This window comes from Panthera leo, chromosome F3 (assembly GCF_018350215.1).
Source record: "Panthera leo isolate Ple1 chromosome F3, P.leo_Ple1_pat1.1, whole genome shotgun sequence".
NCBI lineage: Eukaryota > Metazoa > Chordata > Mammalia > Carnivora > Felidae > Panthera > Panthera leo.
In genome coordinates this window covers 2,064,602-2,088,212 of record NC_056696.1, presented here as the reverse complement: position 1 = coordinate 2,088,212, position 23,611 = coordinate 2,064,602, and the positions used below count along the sequence as shown (strand labels likewise).

The following is a 23,611-nucleotide window of genomic DNA, read 5'->3' as shown; positions in this document are numbered from 1 at the left end:
ACAATTGTGAATAATCATAAGTCACATTTTTAATTACAAAACTTATTCATTTTACATTAAAAATCTGTGCTTATATTTTTCAAAGACCACTTACCTCATTAATATCTGCTTCCATTTTCACTTCTGACTTTAAAACAGGAGTGGCACGTAAATTTGAATTACCAACAAATTCTTCACCATCATTTGTTATCTTTCCAGGGAAAGTAAAGATATTCTTGTATATTCTAGATTAAGAAATAAGAAAAAAAAGTCTTTCTAAACTTTGATATCTTACTAATATCCAGAACACATAAATAATTAGACATTCCTCCAAAGAAGATATACAGATGGTCAATTAGTACACGAAAACATGTTTAGCATCACTCATCATTAGGGAAATACAAATCAAGACCACAATGAGATGTAACTTTACACCAAACAGGATGGCTACTATTCTCTAAAAGAGGAAAATAGTGTTGGTGAGGATTAGAATCCTGGTGCTTCCTGGTGGGAATTAAAATAGGGCGGTTACTGTGGAAAATACCGGGGAAATTCCTCAGAAAGTTACCTGTTGAATTACCAGGTGATCCAGCAACGCCACCTCAGGGCATATAAACGAAAGAACTGCAAACAGTGATTCAAACAGATATTTACACGTCAATGTTTATAGCAACATCATTCACGATAGCCAAAAGGTGAAAATGACCCAAATGTCTATCAACAGATGAACAGATAAATAAAATCTAGTATACACATACAATGATTATCTAGCCTTAAAAAGGAAATTCTCATATGTGTCACAACATGGATGAACCTTGAAAACATTATGCTAAGAGAAATAAGCCAGAAACAATGAACAAATATCGTGTAACTCCACCAAATGAGGTACCTAGAATAGGTAAATCCATAGACAGAAATTCTCTCTGCGCCAAAAGCATGGAAACTGCTTGGGATTCTGTCCCTCCCTCTCTGCCCTTCCCCTGCTCGTCTGTCTCCCTCTGTCTAAAAATAAGCTTTTAATAAGTGAAGCATTTTTATGGAAAAGTAAAGATTTACAAATATAAGCTAACAGGGAAATAGAATTTAAATAATAATTATTAGGAAGATGGAGAATACGTAAACACACTGCAAAGCATAAGAAACACTAAAACAAGGAGGTAAGAAGGAGGCATAGGGAATTAAGAGCCAGCTGAGTGAATCAAGAAAAATAAGAAAACAGAAAAGAGAAAAAAACCAAAGTAAAATAAATAATAAGCATAAATGAAATGGGAGGCACAAAAGCAAAGCATACCAGTTACTAAATCTAAATAGGTTTAATTTCCTAATTAAAAGACAGAAACTATTGGATTAAGTTAAAAAGCAATATCAAACCATAATAAGATAGACATCTCAATTTAAGGTGAAAAGGGCAGAAAATAAAACTATTAGGAGCTTCTGGCAGCAAGAGAATGGCACAGAACATTTTAAAAAATCTTTCCACATCCCCTCATAAAAATCAGAGAAATAGATAATCTGAATAGGACATCTATTAAAGAAACTGAACAAATAATTTGTAAGCTTTCAAAATAGAACGCCCTGGGCCCAGACAGGCTTCCTTGTGAAGTCTGTCAAATATTTAAGAAAGAAATTATACCAGTTCATTCTATGAGCCCAGAATTTTCCTGGAACCAAAACCAGACACAGACATCATAAGAAAACTACAGACTAATACCTTTATGAATAGAGACACACAAATCCTTAACAAAATATTAGCAAACTCAATCTAGCTGCCTATACAAAGGATTATATATTATAATTGAGTGGAAACTATCCCAAAAATGCAAGGTTGGTTCAACATACAAAAATGTATATATGTAACATAATGTAGTATACCATATTAGCAGCATAAAGTAAAAAACACATGATCAACTGACACAGAAAAATAGCATTTAACAAAATCCAACATTTCATGCAAAAACACTAAACAAACTAACAATAGAGGGGAACTTCCTCGACGTGATAAGAAACACTTGCAAAAACCCCACAGTTAACATCATACTTAATGATAAAAGACTTAAAGTTCCCCTCTTGAGACAAGGAATAAAACAGGAATGTTCACTGTTGCCACTTCTAATAACGTTGTATTGAAGATTCTAGCCAGGGCAATCAGGCAACAAAAAGTAATAAAAGATATCAGACTGGGAAAAAAAGAAGTAAAACGATATCTATTTACAGGTGTCATAATCCTGTATAGAAAATCTTAAGGAGTTAACACACACACACACCATTAGTACTAATAAAAAAGTTGAGCAAGGTTGCTGGATACAAGATCAATATACAAAAATCAGCTATATTTCAATACGTTAGCAATTAATAATCCAAAATAAAACTTAAAAAAATGTGTTTACAATAGTATCAAAAAGAATGAAATACTTCAAAATAAACATAACAAAAGAAGTGTGACACATACACTGAAAACCGTAAAAGACTACTGAAAGAAATTAGACTACCCATATAAATGCAAAGACAATCTCGCATCCATGGACTGGAAAACTTTATACTGTTAAAATAAAAATGCTCCCCATATTTATCTAAAGATTCAGTGCAATCCTTACATAAATTCCAGTTGTTGTTTTTGTTTTAGATAGAAATTGGCAATCTTATTCTACAGTTCACAGTAAATGCAAGGGACCCAGAATAGTCCAAACAATGTTGAAAAGGAACAGTGTTATAAAATTCACACTTTCCAATTTCAAAACTTACTACAAAGCTACAGTAATCAAGACTGTGGTACTGACAGACATAGAGATCAGCTGAACAAAATTTACAGTCCATATATAAATCCATACATCTATCGTCAACTGATTGTCAACAGGATGCCAACACAATTCAATGTAGAAAGAATAGTCTTTCTGAGAAACGGTGCTGGGACAGTTGGATATCCATGCGGGAAAGAATGAATTTATACCCTTATCTCAGACCGTATACAACAATTAAAACAAAATGGATCAAAGATCTAAATGCAGCAGCTAAAATTAAAAATCTTAGGAGAATATAAAGGTATAAATCTTCATGACTTGGATTGGGAAATGATTTCTTTTATATGACAGTTAAAGTACAAACAAGGAGGGGCGCCTGGGTGGCTCAGTCGGTTAAGTGTCCAACTTCGGCTCGGGTCATGATCTCACAGTTCGTGGGTTTGGGCCTTGCGTTGGGCTCTGTGCTGACAGCTGAGAGCCTGGAGCCTGCTTTGGATTCTGTGTCTCCCTCTCCTCTCTCTGTCCCTCCCCGACTCGTGCTCTGTCACTCTCTCAAAAATAAATATACGTTAAAAAAAATTTTTAAAAATAGTACAAAGAAAAAATAAATTGGCCTTTTTCAAAATTAAATACGTTTGTGTTCGAAAGGATACTATCAAGAAAGTGAAAAGATGATGTATAGAATGAAAGAAAATTTTTGCAAGTAATTATTTGATAATAATGCTCTTGTACCCAAAATATATTTTTAAAATTCTTTATAACTTAACAATAAAGACAATACAGTTTTTTTTAATGTTTGTTTATTTTTGAGATGGAGAGACATAGAGCATGAATGGGGGAGAAGCAGAGAGAGAGGGAGACACAGAATCCGAAGCAGGCTCCAGGCTCCGAGCTGTCAGCAGAGCCCGATGCGGGGCTCGAATCTGTAAACTGTGAGATCATGGCCTGAGCCGAAGTCGGATGCTTAACTGACTGAGCTATTCAGGGTCCCCCAAGACAACACAATTTAAAAATGGACGGGGGCACCTGGGTGGCTCAGTCAGTTAAGTGTCTGACTCTTGATTTCAGCTCAGGTCATGATCTCGCAGTTTACGAGTTCAAGCCCCACATCAAGCTCTCCACTGAGAGCACAGAGCCCACTTTGGATCCTCTGTTCCCTTCTCTCTCTGCCCTGCCTCTGCTTGCACTCTCTCAAAAATAAACATTAAAAAATAAATAAAAAGAAAAATGGACAAAGGACTTGAACAGACATTTTGTCTGAGAAGATATACAGATAGCTAATAATATCAAAGGATGCACAATATCATTAGTCATTACAGAAATACAAACCAATACTGTTAAGGAGGTCAGTGGGAACAGATTCAGTAACGGTAGCACCTACTTAGCAGGCATTTAATCTGTTTATTCTCAAAGAACCTAATGATATAGGTATTATTGTTATCTCTAGTTTATAGATGAGGAAACTGAGGTTTAAAGAATTTATATAACCTCTGTTAGTTTACTAGCTAACCTAAGTCACACATGTCAGAGATGAAACAGGGATTAACCCAGGTGGTATGATTCCAAAAATACGTATACTTGAAATACACAAGTATTTCTCCTGTAACATTAAAAAAAAGTATACAAGGCATGTTGTATTTTTAAAATAAGCTATGAAATAGTACCATGGAAAAATACCTAGGAAAAATTTAGAAGAAACTGTACCAAAACAATAAGACATTGTCTTTAAGTGATGGAATTAGGGTAATTTTTGTTTTCAATATTTTCTATTATATGACCAATTTAATAATAAATATATATTTTAGAAAATTATGTTCGGGCGCCTGGGTGGCTCAGTCGGTTAAGTGTCTGACTTTGGCTCAGGTCATGATCTCGTGACTCATGAGTTCGAGCCCCACATTGGGCTGTCTGCTGTCAGCGCAGAGCTCTCTTTGGATCCTCTGTCCCCCTCTCCCCTGCCTGTGCTCTCTCTCTCTCTCTCAAAAATAAACACTAAAATATAAATAAAGAAGGAAGGAAGGAAGGAAGGAAGGAAGTTAGTTAGTTCCAAATTAAAAACTTCTCCTAAACACACAAACACACACATACTTGTAGTTTTAGGAGAAATAAAGTTATAATGTGCTATTACTAAATAGTGCTCTTATATAGGTTAAAGTCCTGGCACTGACTCAAATCACTTATGAGGCCTTAGATCAATGACTTAAGCTCTGCTGGATCCAATAATAAATTAGAGAAATAACATATTTAAAATTCTTCAAAATTTTACGAATTGATATATTTTTCACTCTCCAGTTATGATACTAAAACTCTGATTTGACTTAAAATAATATTGCTAAATTTTGACAGTTTGAACATAAAGTATCCTACAGTCTCAGTTCATATTCCATGGCTCACAAGGCACAGTGATAGATCCAGATGCGGCAAATAAGAAAAATGTTTTAACGGCAGTATTTAAATAGAAGGTGAAAACATTTTGTTTTCAGTAGATAGTTGGAATTGACCCAAATTCCAAATGAACCTTGTGGCTACTTCCAGAATCATCCTCACACATCTTTAAGGGCTAGTTCTGAACTTTGAAGATACAGTATACCTACCCATAGGATTGCCAGCTTTAACAAATTAAAAATAAAGAACACCAAATTAAATTTGAACTCCAAGATAAACAATAATTTAGGTAATATTGGGACATACTGTACTAAAATATTATTCATTGTTAATCTGAATTTCAAATTTCACTGGACATCATGTACTTCAAAGGGCAAGCTAACCTATGCAGAATTTGGGGGTGGAAAGGGGAAAAGGGAAATTTTCTTAAATTTCGTGGACAGTATTAAGGAAGGTATTACCAGATAAGAAGTTCAGAAAGTTGCAAAAACTGAGTACATATAATTTACAAGGAGAATTTTCAAATTCTAGCTTAAGTTATTGGATATCTCCTCCGTAAGTGGCGACATATTACATTATGATCATAAATTCTTTTTACAAGCCAAAAAAGTGCGATTTACTTGATGAGATTTTCATTCTTTCTTTCCCTTGAAAATGGCACTCTAGCAGAATTATTAAAGAATTCCAAAAGCAGTGTGACGGCAGTGTTCATCAGTTGACGGACGAGTTCCTGAAATATGTAGTCAACCAGCATCAGAAACCTCAAAATTGTTTCTAATAAACGTCGATATTCAGGCAGCTTGAAATGTGTTGTGTAGTCTTCAGAGAGGTTTGACTCAAAATATTCTTTAATTTCTTTCTTTTCTGCCACCTACAATTCAACAAACAATGGAGAAACAAGTGACAACTTTCTATGTGCATACAGCACGATTTCTAATATATAGTATTTCCATTAGTCTAAATAACATTGCAACTCAACGTTATTAGGACAACTTTCAAAAACTTCAGGTTTGCACTGTATTTGAAGAGCAGACCAAAAGAGGCCTATGAAGTTCAGGGTGTCCCTTACAAGCAGACGAGTTTATGGAAGTCCAACGGGAAGTACATACTGATGATTACCTAAGCGTTCCTGCATAGAGGGACCCTCCTCAGGTACACTAAGAGCTGCCAACGGGGGAGAGTCAAATCTAAATAAAAGGTTCCGTGGCAAATGGCAAATGGCAAATGGCAAAAGCACAGTGAGACCCTCCTCCAGAGGATCAGCGGGGGTCTGCGCCACGTGGGACCTTAAAATGTGGAGTTCTGACACCCAGCCACGTGCCTCAGATAACACACAGGAGTACTGTGCCGCCCGGCACACAGCTCGGACGCAGACAGGGCGAAGGCAGGGATCTGACGGAAGCTGGGGACGCGAGAGGGGTGGTTGTTTGCTTTTCCTGAAAAGTGACAGGTGCGAACTCGCCACTCCGGGGACAAGAGTGGGGGGGACACCGTTTTGCCACTGCCACAGCTCCAGCCCACCAGCACTGATGAACTTCAGTGAACACAGCACCCCCCAGTGGAGACAGGAGCCACCTACACCGCCCGCGCCCCCGTGCCCTGCAGGTGCATCTTCGCTCGGGCAAGTCCGCCTGAGAGAAGACCAGCACAGACCTCCCCCACGCGTCAAGTCTACTCATCAAAGCGGCTGCAAATTTCATCTCTAGGGCAAACAGGATCTAGCTTCTTTTTTCTTTTTCTTTTGATCTAGCTTCTATTAACGAGCAGACCAAAACACATCTAGTTGAAACTTGCCATACGGTGAAAGGACAAGGTCCAAACACCCCCCATGCAGGCAAGGAGAAACCCTGCAAAGGACTGGCCTGAGGGCAGGAGCAGCCAGAACACGACAGCAGAGTGCAGAGGGGCTGCCTCACCCCTTCTTTTCTGGACCTCTTCCTAATAGAGCCAGCACTCTCAGGCTTTCCTAACAATCACACACCAAAAAACAGTGATGTAGACAAAATGACCAGATGGAGGAATTTACCCCAAAAGGAAGAACAGGAAGAAGTAACAGATAGGGTTTTAATTAACACAGACATAATTAAGATGTCTGAACTAGAATTAAACAATTATAAGGATACTAGCTGGGCTTGAAAAATGCACAGAAGACGCCAGAGAATCCCTTACTGCAGAGATAAAAGAACTAAAACCCAGTCAGGCCAAAATTAAAAATGCTGTAACTGAGTTGCAAGCCCAACTGAATGCAATGCCAGTGAGGACGGACACAGCACAGGGACGAACTGGTGACATGGAAGGGAAAACTATGGAAAATAATGACTCAGAAAAGAAGAGGGAAAGAAAGGCACTGGATCACAAATACAGACTTAGGGAAAAAGCACAGTAACACTTGTATCATAGGAGTCCCAAAAGAAGGGAGAGAAAAAGAGGCGGAGGGTTTATTTGAGCACTCTATAGCTGAGAACTTCCTCAATCCGGGGAATGAAACAGCCACTGAAGTCCAAGAAGCACAGAAAACTCCCACCAAATTCAACGAAAGCCAGCCACTGCCAAGATATCATAGTCAGATTCACAGAACACACAGACAAGGCAAGAATTCTGAAAGCAGCGAGGGAAAAAAGTCCTTAACCTACAAGGGAGGACAGATCAGGTTCGCAGCAGATCTGCCCACAGAAACTTGGCAGGCCAGAAGGGAGTGGCAGGATACATTCAACGTACTCAAGGGGGAAAATATGCAGCCAAGAATACTACATCCAGCAAGGTTGTCACTCAGAACAGAAGGAGACAGAAAGAGTCTCCCAGACAAACAAAAACTAAAGGAGTCTGTGACCACTAAACCAGCCCTGCAAGAAATATTAAAGGGGGACTCTTAGGAGTGGGGGAAAAAAGACCAAAAGTGACAAAGACTAGAAAGGAACAGAGAATATCACCAGAAACACCAACTTTACAGATAACACAATAGCACCAAATTCATATCTATCAATAATCACTCTGAATGTAAATGGCCTAAATGTTCCAATCAAATGATACAGGGCATCAGAATGGATAAAAAAAAAACAAGACCCATCTATATGCTGCTCACAGGAGACTCATTTTAGATCTAAAGACCCCTGTAGATTGAAAATGAGGAAATGGAGAACCATCTATCGTGCTAATGGAAGTCAAAAGAAAGCTGGAGTAGCCATACTTGTATCAGACAAACTAGATTTTTAAACCAAAGACTGTAAGAAGAGATAAAGAAGGCCGTTATATCATAATTAAGAGGTCTATACATCAAGATCTAACAATTACAAACTTTTATTCCCAAACTTGGAGACACTCAAATATAGAAATCAATTCAGCACAAACATAAAGGAATTCACTGAAAATAATACAATAATAGTAGGGGACTTTAACAGCCGACTAACAGCAATGGACACGACATCTAAGCAGAAAATCAACAAGGCAACAGTGGTTTTGAATGACACACTGGACCAGATGGACTTAATGGATGTATTCAGAATATTTCATCTTAAAACAGCAGAATACACATTCTTTTTGAATGTACATGGAACATTCTTCAGAACAGATCAAATATTAGGCCTCAACAGTAGAAAAAGACTGAGATCATACCATGCATATTTTCACACCACACACTATGAAACTTGAAGTCAACCCCAAGAAAAAATTCGGATAACCACAAACACATGGAGATTAAAGAACATCCTACTAAAGAATGAACTGGTTAACCAAGAAATTAAAGAACTAAAGTACATGGAAGCAAATGGATATGAAAACACAACAGTCTAAAACCTTTGGGATGCAGCAAAGGCAGTCCTAAGAGGGAAGTACACTGCAATACAGGCCTACCTCAAGAAGGAAGAAAGGGGACACCTGCGTGGCTCAGTCAGTTAGGCGTCTGACATCAACTCAGGTCATGATCTCACGGTTGGTGGGTTCGGGCCCCTCGTCAGGCTCTGTGCTAATAGCACAGAGCATGCTTTGGATCTTCTGTCTCGCTCTCTCTCTCTCTCTGCCCCTCCCCCGCTTGCTTGCGCTCACTTTCTCTCTCTTGCTCTCAAAAAGTAAACGTTAAAAAAAATTTTAACAAAAGAAGGAAGAAAGGTCCCAAATACATAACCTAACCTTACACCTCAAAGGAGCTAGAAAAAAATAGCAAATAAAGCCTAAGGCCAGCAGAAGAAGGGAAATAATAAAGACTAGAGCACAAACAAATGATGTAGACACAAACAAAAAAACAGAACAGATCAACAAAACTAAGAGCTGGTTCTTCAAAAGACTTAATAAAATTGATAAACCTTTAGCCATACTTAGCAAAAAGTAAAGAGAAAGGACCCAAATAATATCACAAATGAAGGAGGATAGATCACAACCAACACCACAGAAATATAAACAATTATAAGAGACTATTATTAAAAATTACATGCCAAGGGGTGCCTGGGCTCAGTTGGTTAAGCATTAGACTTTAAGCTCAGCTCAGGTCATGATCTCATGGTTTGTGAGTTCAAGCCCCAGACAGGGCTTTGTGCTGACAGCACAGGGTCTGCTTGGAACTCTCTTTCTGTCTCTCTCTGTCCCTACCCCGCTTGTGAGCTTTCTCTCTCTCAAAATAAATAAACTTTAAAAAATTTAAAAAAATATATACATGCCAACAAATTGGGCAATCTGGAAGAAATGGACAAATTCCTAGAAACATACAAACTACCAAAACTGAAACAGGAAGAAATAGAAAATTTAAACAGACCCATAACCAGCAAAGAAATCGAATCGGTAATCAAAACTCTCCCAACAAACAAGAGTGCGAGGCCAGATGGCTTCTCAGGGGAATTCTACCAGATATTTAAAGGAGTTAATACCTATTCTTCTCAAGCTGTTCCAAAAAAATATAAATGGAAGGAAAACTTCCAAACTCGTTCTACAAGGCCAGCATTGCCTTGATTCCAAAAGCAAAGACCCCACGAAAAAGGAGAATGAACAGGTGATGAACACAGATGCAAAAATTCTCTACAAGATACTAGCAAATCGAATCCAACAGTACATTAAAAGAAGTATTCCTCATGATCAAGCGGGATTCATTCCTGGGCTACAGGGTTGATTCACTAATTGTGTATCAATTAACCTGATATACCATGTTAATAAAAGAAAGGATAAGAACCATATGATCCTCTCAATAGATGCAGAAAAAGCATTTGACAAAATACAGCATCCTTTCATGATACAAACTCTCAACAAAGTATAGATGGAACATACCTCAACATCATAAAGGTCATATATGGAAGACCCACAGCTAATATCATCCTCAATGGGGGAAAACAGAGAGCTTTTCCTCTACAGTCAGGAATAAGACACAGATGTCCACTCTCACCAATACTATCTAACATAGTACTAGAAATCTTAGCCTCAGAAATCAGACAACAAAAAGAAATAAAAGACTACCAAATCATCAAGGAAGAAGTCAAACGTTGACTATTTGCAGACAACATGATACTCTGTAGAAAACTTGAAAGACTCAACCAAAAAATTGCTAGAACACATGAATTCAGCAAAGTCGCAGGATACAAACTCAATGTTCAGAAATCTGTTTCACTTCTATACAATAATGAAACAGCAGACAGAGAAATTCAGAAAACAGTCCCATTTACAATGGCACCAAAACCCACAAAATACCTAGGAATAAACTTAACTGAAGAGATAAAAGATTTGCACCCTGAAAACTATAGAACACTTATGAAAGAAATTGAAGACGTCGCAAAAAAAGGAGAAACATTCCATGTTCACAGACTGGAAGAACGGACATCGTTAAAATGTCTGTACTACCCAAACCAATCTATATCTTTAATGCAATCACCATCACAATGCCACTAGCATTGTTCACAGAGCTAGACCAATCTGAAAATTTTTATGGAACCAGAAAAGACTCCAAATAGCCAAAGTAATACTGAAAAAGAAAACCAGAGCAGGAGGCATCACGATCCTGGACTTCAAGCTGTGTTACAAAGCTGTAACCAATAAGACAATATGGTACTAACACAAACACAGACACAGATCAATGGAACAGAAGACAGAACCCAGAAATAGACCACAAACGTATGGCCAACTAATCTTTGACGAAGCAGGAAAGTATATGCAGTGGAAAAAGGACAGTCTCTTCAACAAATGGTGTTGGGAAAACTGGATAGTGACCACATAAGAATGAAACTGGAGCACTTTCTTACACCATACACAAAAATGAATTCAAAATGGATGAAAAACCTAAATGTAAGGCAGGAAACCATCAAAATCCTAGAGAACACAGGCAGCAACCTTTCTGACCTTAGCTGTAGCAACTTTTTTTTTTTGAGAGAGAGAGACAGAGAGTGAGCATGCAGGAGTGGGCAGAGGGAGGGGAAGGGGGGAGGGAGAGAAAGAGGGAGGGGAAAGGGAGGGAAGGAGGGAGGGGGAAGGGGGAAGAGAGAATGAAATCTTGCCATTTGCAATGATGTGCATAAAGCTAGAGTGTATCATGCTAAGCAAAGTAAGTGAGTCAGAGAAAGACAAATACCATATGATTTCACTCATTTGTGGAATTTAAGAAACAAAACAGATAGGGGGGCACCTGGGTGGCTCAGTTAAGCATCCGACTTTGGTTCAGGTCATGATCTTGTGGTTCGTGGGTTCGAGCCCCACATCGGGCTCTGTGCTGACAGCTCGGAGCCTGAAGCCTCCTTTGGATTCTGTGTCTCCCTCGCTCTCTGCCCCTCCCCCACTCACATTCTGTCTCTCAAAAATAAATAATAAACATTAAAAATTTTTTAAAAAAGTAAACAGGTGGACATAGGGGAAGGAAAAATAAAGGGAGGGAGGGAGGGAGGGAGGGAGAGAGAGAGAGAGAAACCATAAGAGCCTTAACTATAGAGGACAATCTGAGGGTTGATGGAGGGAGGTGGGGGCGATGGACATTAAGGAGGGCACTTGCTGTGATGAGCACTGGGTGTTGTATGTAAGAGACGAATAACCAACTTCTACACCTGAAACCAATTTTTACCATATATGTTAATGAACGAGAATTAAATAAAAACTTAAAGTAAAAAAAGTCTAAACATTTCAGTTATAAGTCATATAAACCAAATCAAACTAGTTTCTGTAGGAGGGAGGACTTGTTGCCTATCACGACTTAAATGGAAACCTCTTAACAAATATTTATGATGAGACCCTGATGAAGCTGAATGGGAGAAACCAGACTGCGAGTAATCCGTAACCAGGGTCCCAAGACAGATGCCGTTAATCCCTTGGCCAGTGTCCCGGAGTCTGCCTGGGACACGACTGGGCTTCAGGAAGTTAGGGTGACTGAGGAACCAGATGAGGAAGGAGAGTCCTTGTTCCATTGATGAAAAACAGCCGCACTGCATCTTCTTGTCAACAGGCGAAGCCTTGAACTCACTGCTACCCAGTCTCCACCAGAAATTAATTCACAGAAACTCGGTCTGAAAACCGAGGGGGACCCGGTCCACCTCTCCCCCGGAGAGCCTCCGCTGTGCTCCTGGACTCGGCCAAAGCAGCGGAGAGAGGCCACCAGCCTGTAACCAGACGACACGGCATCAGTCCCTCATCCAAGGGCGTCTGTGAATGACGCTTCCATGCAGTCATTCCCCGACTGGGGAAGCTCCGTAAAATAATCCTGTCAAGTGAGTCACAGCATCTCAGAGAACAATGTTCTGAGGACACTGCTCATTGAATTATTGAGTCCTTTTCATAAAATCCTCAGGCAAGTTTTGTCTCATCTGGTTATGTTTCTCTTGAGCAATGAGTTTTTGTCTTATAAACACCGAACTTCGTAACAAATCGTATTTCCCTATATATGCCAGGTCGGGTTAGATTTTAAGTATCTTGAAGGTACATACGTAAACATCCATACGCGTGCATTTACGCACACGCGCACACGCGCACACACACACACACACACTCTTATGCAGGCTTCCCCCACTCTCCAAAGGTAGAGTTGCTACGAAACCTTCCAAAAGCTGCAGCAGCATAAAGCCAAGAAGCCATTACCATTAATTTATATGGAAATTTTTCGAGCCTTCCCACACCCCAAAAGGCTTTGCTGACAGCTGCACAAAACTAACTGATGCTCAGAGACGCCTCCTCGAAGCCCCGGCCCAAAGGGAAGCCACGTGGGGCCCGGGGAAGGAGCTGGGCCGGCGCCCTCGCTGCCGTGTAACCACCGCTGTAATAGATGCGGCGGGTTCTCTGTGCTTCTGGCCTTTTTTTGTAAAAGCAACATCCTCTCTGGATTTCAGCTAACAAACCAGCTATGCATATACATCTGCTGTAAAGCAAAGTGGTGTAAATGAACTTTCACAAGGCGGGGGGTGGGGATATACCTGCACGCGCGTACACCTGCACCCCACACGGCCCCTGCAAAGTGTCCCATGCCCGGCGACCATGCGGCATTAGCTGCTTGGCCTAAGGAACCACCTCTGTCCCTCCGCCTGCCCATTTCTAACTCCGCCTCCAGGCATGCAACCCGGAGACGCTGCTTCGGTCAGTATGTTACAGGCTGACAGAGAGAGAGAGAGAGAGAGGAGAGAATGAAAGAATTACCTTTAAAAATGTACGTTTCATTTCGCAAATAGCCTTCTCTCTGATATCCTCAAGCTGTTTCACTGCCTGGGTAGCCTGCCGTGCCTGTTCTTCACAAAATCCATCCAGAGAATATGTTCGGGACCTATCCAGCTACTCACCCGATAGATGTTGAATGTTGGAAAGTCAAAGTTTGTTACAAAAAAAAAAAAAAAAAAAAGACACGAAATATTCTGGTCATCCTTTCATGTCATAAAGAGCATATTTTAAACTCTCTTTCATACACATTATGCTTTATACACCAAATGCTTTCCGTGTTCTTCAAATCCACACACTCAGTTAAACTACATCTTAATAAAACACAGAAAAATACGTTATTATTTTAACTGTAACGAAGATTAAGCCTAAGCAGAAGAACTCAGGAGTTGAGGTGTTTTGAAATATCTGAGCCCCGGGGAGCCACCAAACCCAGGAATTGCTTTTACCCTTGAAATCTCAATTGCGTGTAAAATTACAGATGTGAGCACTAAACGTCAGATAAAGAGGCTAAAATTAAATAATCCAAATGACGTGAAGTGTGCATGAGCTCACTCGGCATGCAGCACGGGGGAAATCCCATCGGCTGTGCTACTGGGCCCCACAGCACACAGACATTTCGCCCACTCACGGTAGCCCAGTGTCTTTCCTCCTTGCGGTGTTTTCCTGTTTTTCCCACCATGTGTTAATTCTCTCACCAAAACGCATTTTCATCAACAAACACGCACCTTTATCCCTAGTGGTACTCTAATACTTGGTAAGTGTAGGCTTGCAAAAAAAAAAAAAAAAATTGAAAAGTGCTCCCCTAACCTTAAAACTCTGGATTAACTCTGTGTGCTCCCTCTCCTCGTCCTTTTTCTGGTTACCAGGCCCTGATCTTTCCAGTAAAGGTGTCTCAAAATGTCGCTTCCTTTCTGAGCTCACTGCCAACCACTAACTGAAGTCACTCTTGCTCACACCTGCATTATTCTAGTGCTCTAACCATCTCTTTGCCTCTCCCTGCCTTCCATTGCCCCCACAAAGTGACATCACATTAATTTTCCTAAAATGACATGTTCAGAAACTTTCAATCACTGTTAAGAATAATTCTCAGAGTTTACTCTGCAGAAGAACCGCGCGGGGAGCCTGTGAAACGTGTAGATGACTAGCACCGCCCACTGCACTCTCCCCCGACAGGGGTGGGACACAAACAGTCACATGTGCACAAGGCAAAGTACTGAGCCCCCAAGACACAATTATTCTTGAACGCAAATCCCAACTCTCCAGCTGGTTCTATGGCCTTGGATAAACCGGTCTCCCTAGGTCTGGACGAAATGAGAACGCAGGCCCTTTCCCATTTGTTGTGGACGCTCTGGGGCCCTGTGGCACACACTCGTCCACACAGCACGTGCACACCTGCCTCGGGGACCCCTCCTTGGTACCTGCGCCCCCAGCAGTCCACCTTCTGACTCCTGACCCCCGACTCGGTTCTCCAGGCTACGAATCCCTGCTGTCCCTCCTTCTGGGCCTGGTTTCTCCAGTGGGTCTCAGGAACTCCTGTCCCTGCGACCTTTCTTCATGACCCCCACCAGGAGCGCCCCCGCTCACAGCAGGTTCAGCTCCTAGCTCTCCCTTAGTCTGCTATTCTTGGCCCAACATTCAGACCCAACCTAACTTTCGAATTGAACATAAACTGAGCGCTTTCCTCACATTCACATACACCCCCCCTACCCGACCCAGCTCCCCAGCTCCTCAAATCCAGCACGGCCCAGCTCATCACGTCCTCCTTTCCCGCAACACGCCTAGACTTCCACTGCAAAGGCTGATCTCTGCTTCCCCTGAATCTCTGGGGCGTGAGTATTTCACAAGCATTGTTTGCCGATAAATCCTCCTTGCCTTCTATTTTGCTACCTGGTTGGCTAGAATGATTAGCAAAATTGAGGGACTACCTCTAGAATTAGCAATCATTTTTCTATGTAAAGAATCATCTCTTCCAATAAACTGTGAGCAAAGGAAAATTAACAATACCTCATTTTTAGTTTTACCCATCTCCTCTGCATAAAATAGGTAATTGACAAATATTTACAGGGTCTAAGGTCTCCAGGGAAGAGTCCTGTCATCCCTTCTCTGTCACTCTGTGAGCATTACCATCCATGAGGCACAGCCTTCACAGATATACTAAAGTTTCCTTTGCCTTAACGCCCACCATTAACTGGTAAATTCTGTGACTAAGTCACTCATGAAACAATCTAATATAGCTGTCCAACCAATTTCCTTCTAGAATAAAACAATATAAAAGTACTCTTCAATGAAATGTCTCATACTTAACTTGAATTTAATCCTTTTGAAACATTAATCTCAATACAGTTATAAAAAATACACTTCATCTGTAATAATTCATTTTTTCATTAATTCTTTTATTCACTCGAAGACTACTTATTAAGCATCTACGTATCAGCCACTATATATAATCAATTCTAAAAATACGCTGATTTATAGGTATTAACCATATTACGCATATACAGTCAACACAATTAATTTTTTAGTTGATTATCAAATTTGAGTTGATTTATCAAATCTTTTCACTATTTTTAAGTCTAGATGACTATCAATTTTACTTTTTAGTACCTCCTTCACACAGTGGGTAAATGAAGCAAAAGCTGCTAGAATCTTGTTCAATTGTATACTAAACACTTAAAACATATAGTTCTATATACTTTAACCTCTCTGAAAGAACTATGCTAGGGACGCCTGGATGGCTCAGTCAGTTAAGTGTCTGGCTTTGGCTCAGGTCACAATCTCATGGTTTTGCTCATAAGTTCGAGTCCCGCATCAGGGTCCCTGCTCTCAGCACAGAGCCCGCTCCGATCCTCTGTTCCCTTCTTTCTCTCTGCTCCCTACCCTCACTCTGTCACTCTCTCAAAAATAAATAAAACATTAAAAAAAAAAAAAGAAAGAACTATATAAACTAAAACATTCAGTAAGAAGCTCTCCCTTTCTGGGGCGCCTGGGTGGCTCAGTTAAGCATCCGACTTCAGCTCAGGTCATGATCTCACAGTCTGTGAGTTCGAGCCCTGCGTCGGGCTCTGTGCTGACAGTTCAGAGCCTGGAGCCTGCTTCAGGTTCTGTGTCTCCCTCTCTCTCTGCCCCTCCCCTGCTCGTGCTCTGTCTCTATCTCAAAAATAAATAAAAACATTAAAAAAATTTTTTTAAAAAGAAGGTCACCCTTTCTTAGAACTGTGGAACAGAAAAACCCATAAATTGAAGCAAAACCTCCAAGTGGCAACTTATGACAATTTCTTGCCATGTAATCTTGAGAGAGAAGAACATCGCAGGTAGCTGACAATTATATATTAGAAATTACTATTTATAAATGATATTGCACATTCAGAGTTTTGAAAATAAAGAAAGGGCCTCATAACAGACTTAGGTTGAATTGAGGGATGAAACTATGTATAAAGAATGTTGTTAGGGGCGTCTGGGCGGCACAGTCAGTTAAGCGTCCAACTCATGATTTCAGCTCAGTTCATGATCTCACGTTTTGTGAGTTCAAGCCCCTCACCGGGCTCTGTACTGACAGTGCGGAGCCTGCCTGGGATTCTCTCTCTCTGTCTCTCTCTCTCTCTCTCTCTCTGCCCCTACCCTGCTTGCTCACTCTCTCTCAAGTAAATACACTTAAAAAAATTTTTTTATATAAGGAATGTTATTAATTATTAAAAATGACTATCCATGGAAACGATGTTCTTTGCAACTATTGTGGAATGTTAGTCATCCGTAGTGATGGTTTCTTCCGGATCTAGAGACAGGTATCCTTTGATTCAAAACTCCTTTTGTTCTTCCTGGTTTCTACCTGCAAACAGAGACTAATGGCAGTGTGCTGCTCCTCACCTTGATGAGGCAAATGGCAGATGGAGTTTCTTCATATTCTTTTCCACGTTTGCGATCAATTGCATCTTCACAAAGTCCCTTCACACAGAGCAGACAGCTTTGAAATAACTCATCAGCCCCAAAAAGATGGCGGCACAAAAATGACCTGAAAGGTAAAAACTTTCCAGACTTATCTGGCTCCTGTTCAAAATGAATACAATTCACTTAGACAGAACTGTGTAATTGGTTTTGTATCCATATGTATTATATCTACTGTATTTTAAATGACATTAATAAACGTTAGTAAGCATAATGGGGTTTGTTTGGCTGATAATGTTGAAAGCAAGGTTCTGGTATTGGGTGTGTTGAGTAAAAAAATACGAGGGCAAACAAGTGATGATATAATTTTATGCCACTGAGTTCTAACAACTTTGAAACAGTAGGCAGCGATGTACAACATAAGTTATATTTCCCCTATTAAATTTAAATACTTTTCCTCAATTTATGTTTTCCCCAATTACAGGAAGAAAAATTAGCTAGACTTGGGAACCATTTGGAGAATGTTTCTTAAGTTCTCCAACCACCTATATCCTAGAATAGAAAAGATGAGCCTTGCTCTTTCCTCTGCCCCTTTCTGCCGGTCCGATCGTGGTCACAAAGGTGAGTATTATCACTTCTAACAACACAAGACAGAACTGAAGGAGAAAAGAGCAAAGTGAAAGAGATCAGGCTCCTTAAAAACTGGATCAAGAAAAGCGAACCTCCCTGTGCAACAGTGTATCAAAGAAGGGGGGGGGGGCTTCTGCCCTTCACCCATCCCTTGTGGGGTGGCTAACTTTTATAGCTGATTTTGGTATATTTTATATAAAAATATAATCGTCAGAAATTAGCCTTTTCCTGTCTTTCCGTTTTATTGGCGAAAGCTTTATCCACCATGAAGAAGCTCCCTGGGCCCTTTATTCTCACTGCCCTCCCCCTCCCCAAGGCCTTGTGGTCTTTGTCATAAAGGCCTCCTCAAATGACACAGGCCTCGCATAACCTGGAGCTACTCACAGAGGTGGAATTTGTTCACGGACACTCCCCTGGGTATCTAGTACAGGGAAGAAAAGAAATCATACTAAAGACAAATGGCACATTCCAGAAAGTGAACCGCCACAAAAAAAATCAAACCCCATCTTGGGATCTATTCACAAGAGAATGATGATGAAGATTCACATAGTAACGAATCCACATTAATCAGCATTGTTTAAAGCTTTCTTCTTTCCTTTAAAAAAATATAATTGACTTTATGTGTGTATTTTAACACAGATATGAGGAAACTAGGGAGGGTTCACTGTGAAAACAATTATAGGTGGGGAAAGCATGAAAACATTTAGAACTGTGATGGTGAGATCTGACAAGAGAAAAATAATGCATCATCTGATGACTATTCAGGCAAAGGTGTTACCAGGAACTCGCCAACAAATTTCCATTGTATCGTACTAGAGAGCTAAATACATTCTCGCAAACTTGACTCACAAGATTGAACTGCTTGGCATTAGAACATATATCACAGAAATCTCTTAAAACTCAGGTCCTGGCTCCTCTAAAAATGGGGTAAGTGTACTTTCCACTACTCTTCCCTCTAGGTACAACTAAAAACTGTGAACGTTACATATGAAGTGAACATGAGAAGACACTGAGAGGTAGAGAAGACAGACCGGCCAGGAGTGACAGGGTGATCAGGCGCGTCGTCTTCTGCCTTCTACAGCCCAGGCTTGGAAATGCCAACAGGTGCGGACAGAAACGCCTGCTGTCTGGCTCGAGGGCCAGAAAGGGGCAGCCGAGCAAGACAGAAAACTTTTCAACAACCACCATTCTATCCCAGCGAGATACCACAGGGGGGAAAGGCCACGTGGAGAGCCTGGCATCGTGCCCCGGGCAACTGGTAGTGAGCTTCCCTAGCGGTCCTCTGGGGGTTTTCAGGGAAAGCTGAGCAGGGAATAGGGAAGGTCATCCTCCCTGGGTGGTGGTGAGCAGAGAAACAGAAGACATATAATTTTATAAGTTAAAAAATACAATGACTGAAATGAAAAACTCAGTATGTTGGCTCCACAGCAGAACGGAGTGGACAGAGAAATCAGTGAACTGAAAGAACAACAACAGAAAGCATTCAATCTGAACAACAGAGTAAAGACTGACTGAAAAAAATAAACGGACCCTCAGGGACCAGCAGGACCATAAAAAAGATCTAGCATTTGCATCCCCAGTCCTAGAAGCAGAGGAAGGAGAGGGCAGGGCTAAAAACACTTGAAGAAATATGGACGAAAATGCAACAAGTTTGTCAATGGATGCACGAGCCAGAGGTTTAGAAGCCAGGGTGACTACAACAGGATAAAGACAGAAGTCCAACCACCACACATCAAAGTCAAACTTCTGAAAACTACAGCCAAAAGAAAAAGTGTCAAAAGCAGCAAGAGAAAAAACCAACTACAGAAGAAAAGCAATTCGAATGACCATGGAGGCCAGGAGAAGGGCTCAGAGGAAAGAACTGTCCACTCAGAATCCCATATTCAGCAGAATCTTCTTCGATGACGGAGAAACAAAGAAGATGTTTTTGGACACGGGAGAAGCAGGAGACTTTGCTGCCCGCAGACCTGCCCTAACGGAATGGCTAACGGAAGTTCTCGCAACAGAAATACACAACAAAACAGCCCAAGGAGCCCTGCGACATTGAGAAGCAAGAGCATGATAAACAAACCAAACTGAATACATTTTAAAAACACATAGACTGTCGTTCTCGTTCTCGAGTTTTACAACGTATATTTGATGGTGGAAGCAAAAACGGTAACAGTGCCGAAAGCAAGTGGAGGAAACATTTAAGACCGTCATACTGTAAATGGGGGAGGGCAGAGACACACAGAGGTAAGGTTTCTACAGTTCACTCAAACTAATAAAATGCAACGCTAGTAAATTGCACGCTACGTATGTATGATGTTACGCCAACAGCAACCACCAAACAGCTACACAGACATACTTTAAACAATAGTATAGAAAAATCCAAATAGAATTCTAAGAAATACTGCTATAGTTGAATATTCAAAGAATCCACAGAAAGAAGAAACAGACAAAAAGCAGAGGGAAGAAACAGAAACCAAAAAATAAAATGGCAAACTTAAGCCCTAACGAATAAATAATTAGACTGAACGTAAAGGGTCTAAACACAGCAATTAAAGACCGAGGTTGGCAGACGGATCTGAAAACATGATCAAACCATATGCTGCCTCCTAGAAATGAATGGCCATCAACAACCCCCCTTCCTCCCAACCCCTCACCCACACCCCTCCCTCCAACCACCCCTGTAGCAAAGGGTGTCCCTTGAACAGAGGAGGAGTTCAGCTCTCCGCATCAAAGCCACCCAGGCCAATGAAGCAGTGAGGCTAGAAAGTTACGTTAACCCATTCACAAAGCAGGCTAACTCTAGCCTAATGCCTGGCATGTAGAGATGCTAAATATTTTTGAATTGAAAAAAAAAAAGACAAGCCAAATCTGGGAGAAAATGTTTATAAACCATGCACAAGGGACTCGTGTCTAGACTATAAAAAGAACCCTTAAAAACTCAACAGTATAAAGATAAACAATCCCACCAGAAAATGTGTAAGGGACATGGAGAGACATCTCACCAGAGAGACATAGAGAGACATCGCACCAAAGAAGATTCACAGATGGCCCATAAGCACATGGAAAGATGCTCAACATCATTAGGGAAACCGCAAACTGAAACCACAACATGACACTGCCAGAAAACTACCGGAATATCTAAAACAAAAGAACAGTGACAATTCCAAATGGCGGCACAGAGGTAGAGAAGCTGAATCACTCCTACATTGCTGTCGGGGATGGAAAAAACAAAACAAAACTAAACGTGCAATCGCCGTATGACCCAGGATTGCACTCCTGGGCATTTACCCCAGAGAAATGAAAACTTGTGTTCCCATAAAAACCTACATATGAAGGTTTAGAGGGCTTTATCTCTAATAAACAAAAGCTGGAGAACGGCAGGTGTACTTCCCACTCCCACCCAGCACGCGCCGCTCCCCGGCAATCGAGGAACGCCGGATAAATGCGGCAGCCTGGACGGAAGTCCAGAGTTGCGCTCAGGGAAGAGCCAACCCCAACCCAAAGGTCGTATACTGCATGACTGCATTTATACAACATTCTCGAAAAGACAAACTCACAGAAATGGAGACCCGCGTTGTGCCTGCCACAGGCTAAGAAGAGGGTGGGACTGGGAGGGAAGCGAGTATGGCTGTACAGGGGCAACACGAGGGACCCTGCGGTGACCAATCTTCTGTATCCTGATGACGTCAGTGCCACTGTCCTGGCTGCCGTGTTGTACAGTAAGTTGGGGGGTTCTACCTCTGGGGGAAACAGGAGGTCTCTCGGCATCATCTCTTACAACTGCATCCCATCACAGGTACCTCAAAGTACAAAGTTCAACAACAACAACAACACGGGGCTGCCAGAGACCCCGTAAAACAGGATTAACAGCCATTTGACTCCTATGACGTAGTCACTCCCCTTTCTGGAAGCAGAAAGGTCAATCAAGCGACCAGGGGAAGTCATCGTAAGCTGTTCACAGAACTATCATCTCCTCATGCCGCAGACTGACATACTGGGAAATGTCGTCAGTGTTTATCATCACGTGTGATATACAAAAATGGTGTTTGAAAGTAAGATTGACTAAACCTACTCATAACCGTGATGTGACTTTCCAATCACTGAGTGAAAAGTGATTTATACCTGCTTCCATACTACATATTTAAAATAAGGTTTCCCCTTAACATAGTTAAAAATGCATTTGCCTCTTTAAGCTTACCTGCTCTTCTCTGTCTTAATTCTTCTAACATTCAATTTCCAAGTAACAAATGCTTTATTAATTCTGAAAGGAAAGATATTTCTTACATTCTATATTTGTAAGTCATGTATTTATATGGAATACATTTATTTTATTTTTAATATGAGATTTAGTGTCAAATTGGTTTCCGCACAACACCCAGCGTTCCTCCCAACAGGTGCCCTCCTCGATACCCATCCCCCCCACCCCCCCCACCCCCATCAACCCTCAGTCTATTCTCAGTTTGTAAGAGTCTCTCATGGTTTGGAATACATTTAGTAACGTCTTAGAAATCCTAGATTTCCTAGAACAGGTTGCATTCATCATAAACTTTACTTAAAGCAAATACCAGACCACATCACTTCTCTCCCAAACTATCAACAGAACAGAGAAAAGTAAACGTCATCAAAACTCATTATAATTCTCATAGACACATAATTAGTTTAGTTACTGTTAGGATGTCCCTGGAACCACAGTGGAGGGGACGGCCATCTTGCCAGTGCAACCCAATGAAAAGCCCCTAGTAGCTGCCAGAACGAATTGGAGGTCAACCAATCACCGAGCGACAGCACGACCTGGCGCGAAAAAGGCCCACCCGGAACCGGAACGCTGCAGCTTAAAAGCCCTACCCCACCACAACCGGGCGCGACCTCCCTAACTCCTCTCTCTCTCTCCCTGAGTCACGGAACCTCGCCCGGGACCTTAGTTCCCAATAAAGCCTTTGACTGCTAAAACTTATAGTTCTTGACTCTTACCTTTACCCTAGCCTACGCCTGACCCTAACAGTTATCACATCCCAATTAATATAAATCTATAAAAACATATTCTTTTCCCTTATACCTTTATTAGCTTACTGGGTTTTTTTTTTAATTTTTTTTAACGTTTTTTTTATTTATTTTTGAGACAGAGAGAGACAGAGCATGAACGGGGGAGGGGAAGAGAGAGAGGGAGACACAGAACCGGAAGCAGGCTCCAGGCTCTGAGCCATCAGCCCAGAGCCCGACGCGGGGCTTGAACTCACGGACCGCGAGATCGTGACCTGAGCTGAAGTCGGATGCTTAACCGACTGAGCCACCCAGGCGCCCCTGCTTACTGGTTTTAAAAGAGATTCTATTTCGAGAAGAGTCAAGATTCAATTTTCAGTGATAAGAAAAGTTAACGTTGGTAAGAAATCACTGTATACTGGTAA

The 23,611-nt window shown here is 41.0% G+C and overlaps 1 protein-coding gene across 7 annotated transcripts in view; it reads right to left on the bottom strand.

Moving 5' to 3' along the window:
* The window catches only part of DNAH14 (dynein axonemal heavy chain 14), a 407,059-nt gene that overhangs the window by 247,897 nt on the left and 135,551 nt on the right, over positions 1-23,611 (bottom strand). For 5 of the 7 annotated variants that reach the window (XM_042925989.1, XM_042925990.1, XM_042925991.1 and 2 more), the window contains 5 exons: positions 22,405-22,467; positions 17,568-17,712; positions 13,686-13,817; positions 5,723-5,973; positions 95-224 (listed from right to left, as the gene is read on the bottom strand). In XM_042925989.1, coding sequence (XP_042781923.1) covers positions 95-224; positions 5,723-5,973; positions 13,686-13,817; positions 17,568-17,712; positions 22,405-22,467 — 721 coding nt within the window. Of the gene's footprint in view, positions 1-94; positions 225-5,722; positions 5,974-13,685; positions 13,818-17,345; positions 17,530-17,567; positions 17,713-22,404; positions 22,468-23,611 lie in introns of those variants that run through there. The other 2 variants (XM_042925994.1, XM_042925995.1) reach the window with 2 other exon arrangements.